Source organism: Sander lucioperca, chromosome 12, assembly GCF_008315115.2.
Source record: "Sander lucioperca isolate FBNREF2018 chromosome 12, SLUC_FBN_1.2, whole genome shotgun sequence".
NCBI classification, from domain to species: Eukaryota; Metazoa; Chordata; class Actinopteri; order Perciformes; family Percidae; genus Sander; species Sander lucioperca.
Window position 1 is genome coordinate 26,898,122 of NC_050184.1, and position 10,229 is coordinate 26,908,350.

Consider the following 10,229-nt stretch of genomic DNA (forward strand, 5'->3'; position numbering starts at 1 on the left):
CGAGAGTAGTATCAATCTTCCAATGGATGATTAACGATATTCCCTGGCTTTAAATGATGATAAGTATATAAATACCACTAATTAGTTATAAAAACACGTAACAATGACATTATATACATACCGATAGATTGATAGATTAGGGTCTTATTAAGTAAGACATGCCAGTTGTTCAAGAGAGAAGGCTTTTGCAACCATTTCAATTTCAAGATTTTAGCTATACAGTTTATCTAACAAATATTTGGCAGGCATGCTATAGATCATGTCTTGTGAAACACAATGATTGTTCTGGCTGGTTTCCAGTCTAAATAGTTCTAAATAGTTGATACTGAGATGTTTTTGCAATGGTTTGAATATACTGTTGATTAAATGCCAGTGCAAAAAATATCTACCCTCACCTCACTGCCTAGTGTCAACAGATAAAATCCAAAGCAGACAATTCATGGATGTGAGAGCAAGGAAGCATATGGCACTCTCATTGTCACATCATTGTAGCATAAGAGGACTTTCCTGACCAATTCAGACAAAATGAGACAAAAAGATTTGACAAGGCCAACTGATGAATCTATGCTTTTATTGTTTCGTTATCTTTGTGTCTCTTCTGCCTGTTAAGTAAGCAGAAATAACTGTCTTTGTGGATTCAGTCTTAAAATCACCCTGTAGACGCATGTTTACTTCTAAAGAGTTTTGTAATTCAGAGATGTTTATGATGAGCTTTACTGATACAAAAAAACAGGATTTGAAGTGTAAACCATTTATTCCTGGGTGGAAAAATAAACACTTTTTCACACCAAAAATGTCTGTGCCTGCTCTGGTGGGGCTGATTAAATCTGCTACAGCAATCTTTTTTCAACTTCACTTTTGCATGGTCACAAAATGCATTCGACAGACATAAAGGAAAATGATGCAGTCACTAATGCAGAGGCGCCAGAAGTGGGGGTGGGATGTGTGTGTGTGTGTGTGTGTGTGTGTGTGTGTGTGTGTGTGTGTGTGTAACGTACCAACTAACGTGAACTGTCATGCATTTGTGTTGACTGGCCGGCCGGTTGGCTGTGTAGATTTTTCCTAAGGGCGTAAGAGTCTAATAAGAAACAGTAATTTTACGTAGAAATAAAGTTGCAGCAGCATGTGAGCTGGTGCTCTCTCATGAAGACGATGGTGAAGAAAGAAAAAGATTCAGGTAACGTATTTAACAACAAACTTTATTTTCAGGGGAAAAAAGCAAACAGAAGCAACTCTGTCTATTGTTTAACTGTGCTTGCATTTAAAATCAACACTTTGGCTCCCTTTACTCATGGATTAGGCTCCAAATTGAAATTAATAATAATACAATAAATGTATGCATGTGGAGGGTGGGGTGGAGTGGTATTTGCTAAACAAGTAAACAAGCTTATTCTTGTTATGTAAGTACATACAGGTATAGATTTCCACCGTTGCTGTATGATAATTATCAGTAGAGTCTCTCTCACACACACACGCACACACACGCACACACACACACACACACACACACACACACACACACACACACACACACACACACACACACACTGCTTATCTGCTTATAAGGTGTTCAGTGCAAGTGGTGCAGAAATATAAGAAAGCAGGATATGCAAAACATGGGCTTTGGATATTCCTGAATGTGCACTATTCTTTGTCATTTTTATAGCCAAAACCATTGTAGTTTGATCACAAATGGTCTTAAAAGCAACTAAAGGGAGGACTGAACAAAAAGGAGATGGCAGCAAAGATAGAGAAAAAGAAAACAGAGCAACATGGCTGACGTTTAAACTTCCGTCAGACTGCTGTAGCAAACCCTATCCGATTATTGCGACGGTCAAACTCTGTGTAGTAGCGGGCAATGAAGTTGGCTCCCAAAATCCAGATGGGACCTGTAGGGGGTGGCACATCCAAGCCCCTGAAGGTGACAGTGCAGACGTCCCCTTCGATGTGTGATTGCTGGAGCCACAAAGAAACGTCAGTTCCATCATAAGCCAAACCACTATAACAGTAACATATTATCAGTAAAAGTAAATAAAGTATTTTTAACAAAATGTACTATAAACTATTACACGTAAAAGTATATGAATAATGACCTCATTCAGCCCCCCCGGGTCCTGAGACTTTTCCTTTTTTAAATCTTATACAACTACAACTATCATTCTTATCAGTACATAGTGATCCTATATACATTTCCAGCAAATGTACATAGCAACTTGCGCATGTCTAATCTGCCACATAATTCAAAACACTTGTGTGGTACTATATGACAACATGTTTTATAGGTTGATCATATGGTTTGCTCGTAAAAACAAAGTAACGGCATCTGTAAGAGATTAATACAATATTTCCATCTGAAATGTAGTGGAGTAGAAGTATAAAGTAGCAGAAAATAGAAATACTGAAGTAAAGTACAAGTACCTCAAATGTGTACTTAAAGGTGCTGTAGGTAGGATTGTGAAGATCCAGGACTTAGCCAAAAAATTTGAAAATTGACAACTTCTCAGTCCCTCCCCCCTTTCCGCTAAAGCCCAAAATGGTCTCCTAAGCCCCTCCCCCCACAAGGGAGAATGAATGCGTGTGCATGAGCAGTGATTGACACGCAGTTAGACACCCCCCCTGGCCCTTATTGGTGCATCTGAACAGGGAGCTGTGGATTTTTGCAAATCGCACTACAGGCTGTAGGTGGTGTCAGAAGAGCCAGATTTTTTTAATTACCTACTTCATGTAGTTCTACTCGAACATAGGGTCAGTTTCAGCAAATATGACAGAAAGTTAGTTTTATAAGTCTTACCTACTGTACGTAAGTATAGTACTTGAGTAACTTATATTCCACCACTGTAAACCGCTATAACAGTAACATATTTAGAGTGGTGGAAGAAGCTCTCAGATCCTTTATATAAGTAAAAGTAGCAACACCACAATGTCAATATAATTTGTTACAAGTAAAAGTCCTCCATTCAACATTCTACTTAAGTAAAAGTACATAAGTATTATCAGCAAAATCTCTACAAAGTCCATAGTGATGATGTCCTCTTTTACTACAACTACAAGTAGGCTATATCTTTCTTATCGGTGCAAAGTGATCCTATATAAATCACAGCATATGTAGCAACTTGAGCAGGTCTAATCAGCCACATTACATTAGTTTGTTATTACAACATATTTTGTAAGTGGATCATATGATTTGCTTGTAAAAACAAAGTAAGTGCAGTACTTGAGTAATTGTACTTGATTGCGTTCTACCACTGCATGTTAATAAAAATTATTCAGTATTCATCAACCTGCTTACCCATAAGATGTAATCCTCCTGAGTGAGTGAGTACTCTTGGCCACCCAGGTGGAAAGTCACACTGGGCAACGACTTGACAGTGTCACAGTTGACTTTGTACTGATGAACAACACACATGAAAGGGTGATGACAGGTCATGAATTATTATTATTATTATATAATATATATTTTTTTTACAGACAAACATTTTTGTGGGAAACCATGTTGCGTGTGTGAAAACGTACTCCACTTTCATCCAGCTGTGCTCCAATGGTTTGCATCAGCACGGACACAGAGGAGGCTGGGCCTGTGATGTAGGAGGAGCCGGTGTCAATCACAGCTGTGCAGCCCTCTGCACAAAACATCATCTCCATCCCCACAGAAACACTGAAAGAATAAAAGAAGAGGTGGAAATTAAGGCATGTTTCTGAATGGTGCGCACGCACGCACGCACGCACGCACGCACGCACGCACACACACACACACACACACACACACACACTCACACACTCACACACACACACACACACACACACACACACACACACACACACACACTGGCAACATTCTTACCCTTTCATGGTAACTTCCCATTTGCCCGTCTCTCTGGTGTCCATATAATTAAAGTTTCCAGTGTAGTAGTTTGGGTCTGTGCCACCAAGGACCAGCTCTCCACCTGGGGAGTGTTTTGGATCCCTGAAAACAATAAATAAATCAACCCACTTTTGCTGTGCATATTCTCATTGTCACTGTTGAAACTGCGGTTTTGGTGATTTTCATCTACGGTTACATGCTCCCTCAGCTGAAGTGTAGCCCTATGACCTCTCATTCTTCAGTTTTCCCCAGAACTTCCCAGGGAAACATCATCATCTATTTTCAACAGTTTTTCTCTGGACAGAACTGAACGTAATAAATTGAGTATTTTCTCAAAACACCCTCTTGTCTCACTTAGATCCAAAATCAGCTCATATGATATAATTTATTTAATAATAGTCAAGATAAAAACTTGGGAATTAATTACTTGAGAAATGTTCAGACAAGATAATATCTATTTTTTCCTCATTTATCAAATTCAAGTCTTGACAGTAGCTACGTTTTCTTTTTAATTCTCAAAGTTGTCTCAGTCAAAACAAAATTACCAAAGCATAATCTATACTTTATTGCTAATAGCTAAATGTATTTTCTTCCATTTATCTTATGAATCTAAATTACGTTTTCTCTTCTGTACAGATGACTCATACAAAATGACATAGAAGCTAGAGAAGGTCAGTGGACTCAACCCACCTGCTGTAGTAGACAGAGAACACCTCTTCCTTGAGGACATGCTGAGACATGATGCGGTCAAACACAGGAGTGATGCCATCGATGGCCACGTTGGGGTAACCCATCCCCAGAACACCATCAAACTTGGCAAAGATGAAGGGCATGGCAGACAGAGAGGTTGCTTCAGCAAACACCTGCACCACAGGGATACCACCCACCTGCATGTAAAGTGGAGGGTCAAATGTTGAATGTGTAGTCTGTGAGAGGAAATGAAAGCAGCAATTTACTGTATATAAAAAATAACTTAGTTTATCTTTTTACAGGGTATTGATTACAAACTCACCACGACCACATCCTCGCTCAGAAAACCCCTGACATTTCCAGAGGCATACTGGATGGAAAATCCTGTTCCATTCTCAACGTAAGTCAGAGATTTGGAGGCATCGTACCTGTTGTGGGTGTCTAAAAATTCACAAATCATTTGAGTGGTAATAATACCCTGCATCTGGGAAGCTTAATTGAGATATGTTTCCTGCAACATATAATTAATTGGAAAATAGCATTTACTCAATTTATTTAAACTTACAATAAAAGGTAATGCAGGTAATGTACAGTCGGTTTTTAGAGCTTTTTCGTTGAAAACAGCTGCCTGCTACGGCCAAAAATGTGGCTATGAGAGCCATGAGAGTGATCCAAAACAGTAAAGTTGTTTTCACATTTAATGCATTGTTAGTATAAAAATATTGATTATTGTAGATTTAAGTACATTTTATTATCCGGCGTGTATGTGTTATCCACATGGACACTTACAACAGGCAGTGGAGAAAGGTGAGCAGCTCTGCGAGGGCACCCACAGGTTGGCTGAGCCTGTATCAAACACCACGTTGAACATCTGGGCCGGAGAGCCGATGCTGATTTCCCCAAAGTACTGAGTCTATTAGGGATTAAGAGTAAAAAAGATATACATTTCTGACTTTCCTAAACCAGCTAATTCCTATGCTGTTTTGATGTTAGTTGAATATTTCTTTAAAAACCTTTTTCCTGCCCAGTAAGACACAAGTTCAATTTGAGGGCATTAAATACCACGTTGAGCGTATGACTCATGCACAAAGAATATTATTATTAAGTATTAATCCAAAGGCGATTGGATCTGCTGTTTTACTCTTGAAGTGTAAACTTTTAAGTCTCGTCCAAGAGACTTTGGAATAGCTGCTTTAACCTTCAAGTAGTCTGTTTTTGTGTTTAAGACTTCAACATCAAATTCAGTTACTTTTGACTCAGTACATTTAGATTTCCTACCAAATGCTTCATAAACAAATAACTAATAAAGATAATTGCTTGACTTTTTAAAGACCCTTTCAAGGGAACCAGGGATGCTTTAGATATGTGAAGGCAGAACAAAAAACACAGAAATGTTCCTTTAAATATATAATAAACAACATTGTCTCACGTCTAAGTAGTTGGTAAGAGGTGTGGGAACAGTCCCGTTTTTGTTGTTGTCTGTGCTCTTCTGGGCCAACTCAGTCAAGATCTGCTCTGCAGAAACGTTCATCTCCCTCAGTGTCTCTCTGATAGATGGCATTTTCTTCAAAGAGATTCTGGGAACAGAACAGACAAGTACATGCCAAAAGTCATCTTCAGGTGACAGAAGCTATATGACCTGTGCGTGATGACTGAAGAAATGCTATAAAGTTATGTGAAGTATATTTGTAATGCTATATATCTGATACATATGCCTGGTCATCATCCCAGTATAACAATGAGCCTTTAATGGAGCACAGACTGCTTTGCTCTCAGCGGCTAGCCAGAAAAATGAACAAAAACACATGTTAAGCCAATGCTGAAGACATGAGCTTTTATAATGAACCAATAAAACACATTTATTTTCCTGTCCTTATTGGTTTCGTTGTTTAATGTCACTATTTTGCTGTCACACTTTTTCTCTCATGTGAATGCAGTTACACAGTAAATCCTCACTTCTGTACTGTGTTCTTGTTTCTTCAAGCCAAACAGGCAGGTATATAAAGGAATAAAGTTCTCACCTTCTTAAGGCATGGCTCGCGGTCACTGTTGACGAGAGAACAGCCAAACACATCCAGTAATTCATCAGTGGTGCCATGGTGAATAAAGACCAGTGATGAGAATGTATATGTAAAGTTGATGTTTCTGGTTTTGTGAATATTCCAAGTTTATTAAATCTGAGTAAATAAAAGCTGACTCGCTCTCTCTCTCTCTCTCTGCTGTCTGGACCCTCAAATCTCTTTATACCATGTCCTCTTCACAGTGCTCTCACCCTTGGGCCACTGACTCAGGGTGGGAGCTCTGCTAGAGGTGACCACTTGAACACAAGTTCAACTTCCCTCCTCCCAACCCCCTCTACCCCTCTGCCTTGGTCACACAACCCTCACTGTGATAAGCAAGACCAACTGAAATGTCTAAACTTTGACCTCTTAAAAAACATTGAAGACAGAAGGGTGCAGAGTTCCTGAGATTCCTGACGTTGGTAGGATGGACACCTTGTTTGCAGGGCTGTGAGAAGCTTTAGAGGGATTGAAAGTTGCTCTGAGCTGTCAGGGCAGATTAGTTGGATGTTGCTTACTAAACTCAAGTCATTTAAAATCTCAGCTGCTGCAGACAGTGCTCTACAAACGTGTACTTTAAAACATAATTTCTTTAATCTGTTGATGTATCCCTTTCACTACATGATGTTCTGTTTTCTTTTTAAATAGCTGATTTCATAAACGTGTTTAAATTTGAATAAAACAATGTGGATTGCAGTTTGTCCTGCAGTTGATGACATTTTGTGTTGTCTCTTTTTCCCACAGCCATTGATTCCTTATCTGTAAAGCCAACAGGTTTTACACCTCTCTGTTGACCATCTGCTCGTGAATTCTCTCCTCATGCAAAGTTCACTGCAGCTTGTGCACCACTTCAGTATTGATTTTCACATAAACAGGCAAAAGGGGGAAGGACAAGACACATCTGCCAGTTCAGCTCAAGGTCTTAGATAGGTATCATTGGCAGGAGATGGGGCCCATGTTGAGTGTGTTGTGCAGTGCAGGAGATTGGCAGTGTGCTGTGTTATCGTACCGTAGCTCTTGATGCGATGCTCAGACTCAAAGATTCTTAATGCCTAGTCATTCTGTGCTGCTTCTCAGTTTTTTTTACCACAGGGAGAAATCCCAGTGTCTGGCCTGTCAGGTTGCGGTCATGTTTTGGTACTGTACCGACCACCCAGTCGAGCCAGGAGATATGTGGAGGTCCACGTCAGACACAAGCTCAGACAGCCAAAGCAGAGGTCAGAGGCTATCTGGCAAGATTCTCCCTGTGAGAAAAATGATAGAGTGGTTACGCACAACTTAGAGGCAGTCATTACTTACAACTGCAACAACACTGTATTGCAGCAAGATTGAATAATAGTTTTAGCTCTCTATGATTTATGTACAGTGGCTAGTGTTTACTTGTGTGCACTTGGGAACATAAAGCATTAAAATGACCTGTATTTGACCTGTTTAAAAATAAATCAGATTTTTTTTCAAAGCAGTTGTAATCAATATTTTTATAATAACAATGCATCAAATGACAATGTGAAAACAATGTTTATCACTCGTAGTGATGAACCTACAGACAGTGGTGGAATGTAACTAAGTAAATTTACTCAAGTACTGTACTTAAGTACAAATTTGAGGTACTTGTACTTGAGTATTTTCTTTTCATGCCACTTTCTACGTCTCCTCCACTACATTTCAGAGGGAAATATTGTACTTTTTACTCCACTACATTAATCTGACAGTTTTAGTCACTAGGTACTTTACAAATAAAGATTGTTGCACACAAAACACATGTAGTTTATAAAATACAATATTTTATTATAAGTTAAACTACGCAACAACATAACAGCCTACAAGTACAGCTGAAATGATTAGACAAGATTAAACACAGAACAGTTTGAATCGTTTCCAGTTTCTAAAATGTGAGGATTTTTCTTCATTAAGTACTTTTACTTTTAATACTTTAAACACATTTTCTTGATGATACTTATACACTTTTACTTAAGTAACATTTTTAATGCAGGACTTTTACTGTAACAGGATGTTTTGCTGCATCTTCCCTCGGCTTTATGGAGCTTTAGAGCGAGTTTGTTTAGTTGTTCAGCCTGCAACTTTACTGTTCTGGTTTAGCAGTGAGAAAGCTCTAAAATCCACTGTACACTACCTGCTCAGCACCAAACAGCAGACAGACAAAGTTAGCAACTAGTTGGTCAAGAAAGTGGAGCATTTAACAGCTAAACAGTCAGATATTTCCCTCAGGAGTTGGTAAAGACCAAAAAGGAGAGTGAAAATTGGACTTGACCAGGTGCGAGGTAGCAACTTAAAAAGGTGACGATATGTAAATGTTGTGTTCACAACTTGTTTCTGCTGCCACCAAGTGTCCAACAAAAATCTGTCATTGCAGGTTTAAAGCAGTAATAACTGATTTTGTAGCCTCTTGGGGGACAGTGGAACAAGCTGTAAACACAATATTTTTTATCACCTTGTCCCTATGGCAAATGTGTTAGCAAATTATTGCCTATTTACACATCCAACAGACAGCTAGACATTGTGACATTAGCATTCATTTGGAGTTGTGTTTCTTCACACCTACTCCCATAGGCCCCAATAATCAGAACTGGGCTTTTTCCTAAGTTTTTGTTCCTTTTTAAGTTTTTTGTTGTTTTCTGACATTTTTGTCACTTTTTTCAATGTTTTTTTGGACAATTTTTAGACGTTTTTGTCACCTTTCTTTTTAGTTTTTAAAACGGGTTTATGGTGCCCTTTCCGAAGTTTTTGCCGCTTTTAGACATTTTTGTCTCTTTTTTCGAAAAAAAAAAAAAAAAAATGTGTCGCATTTTTTTTAATACATGCAGAAATGTCCCGGGACCTTTCATAGTTGGAGATCTCAACCCCCGGAATGTTGAACCCAAAGTTACGCCCTTGCCTACTCCTGAGAGAAAGTACAGATTTTCTTAGCTGCCTAATGCTCCACTATATGTTCACCAGCTTGTCACTTACTTTGTCAATGTGCTGTCTGGTGCTGGGCTTGTAGCGTACAGTGGGCTTAACAGAGCTTTTTCATTAAAACGTCAAACCAGGCTAGGGGGCAAGGGGCTAAGAAAAGCTTTGTTGGATGATAATTTCCGTGGGTTCATCGCTATGAGTGATCCCTTTCACATTACACATAGTCATTTGATCTTTCGATAATATAAAAATATTGATTAGTGCAGCTTTAGGATAACACATTTAGCTCAATAATATGCCAGAATACCTGCTCTGTCTGTCTGTCCTACAACTAGGCCTTACAGGCTGGTTTTGACAGCACATTTTGGGGACAATCTCATAGACATCTGACTCCTGACCTGCTTGGCTAAAGTTTCTTTCCCACACTGCCTGGGGGGACCTACGCGTCACCCCTGCCTGGCCTTCCATCTTTCCAGTGAGTCCACTCCACTGGTGGGCATGGGAAATGTAGAACTCGTGAAAGATGATTTATTTGAGCTTCATATGGTTTTTAGTGCCCTTGATATTTCCTTTGTGGTCCATGCATAGTCAGAACTCTTTGATTGGCTGTACGTAAATCTTCATAAGTGATAATTTCCTGTGCATTAAACAATCTAAAGTGTGGTTACATAGAGTAAGCTGTTGATTAAGGTGCAACAGAC

The 10,229-nt window shown here is 39.1% G+C and overlaps 1 protein-coding gene across 1 annotated transcript; it reads right to left on the reverse strand.

Moving 5' to 3' along the window:
* Positions 1 to 1,217: 1,217 nt before the first annotated feature.
* Positions 1,218 to 6,862, reverse strand: ren (renin). Its single transcript, XM_031316623.2, has 9 exons — positions 6,574 to 6,862; positions 5,982 to 6,129; positions 5,342 to 5,465; positions 4,875 to 4,993; positions 4,553 to 4,749; positions 3,842 to 3,964; positions 3,514 to 3,655; positions 3,290 to 3,388; positions 1,218 to 1,956 (listed from the first exon to the last, which is right to left on the reverse strand). Exons 1-9 carry the CDS (start codon positions 6,648 to 6,650, stop codon positions 1,795 to 1,797), a joined length of 1,191 nt encoding a protein of 396 aa, XP_031172483.1. The 5' UTR covers positions 6,651 to 6,862; the 3' UTR covers positions 1,218 to 1,794.
* Positions 6,863 to 10,229: the final 3,367 nt, after the last annotated feature.

What these genes read in the sequence shown, in the direction of transcription:
- ren (XM_031316623.2), bottom strand. Translation starts at nt 6,650, where the DNA reads ATGGCACCACTGATGAATTACTGGATGTGTTTGGCTGTTCTCTCGTCA. An exon ending in CTCTTACCAACTACTTAGAC is followed by an intron (nt 5,466 to 5,981) that starts GTGAGACAATGT and finishes AATCCCTAATAG; the next exon opens with ACTCAGTACTTTGGGGAAAT. An exon ending in TTCTCTGTCTACTACAGCAG is followed by an intron (nt 3,965 to 4,552) that starts GTGGGTTGAGTC and finishes TATTGTTTTCAG; the next exon opens with GGATCCAAAACACTCCCCAG.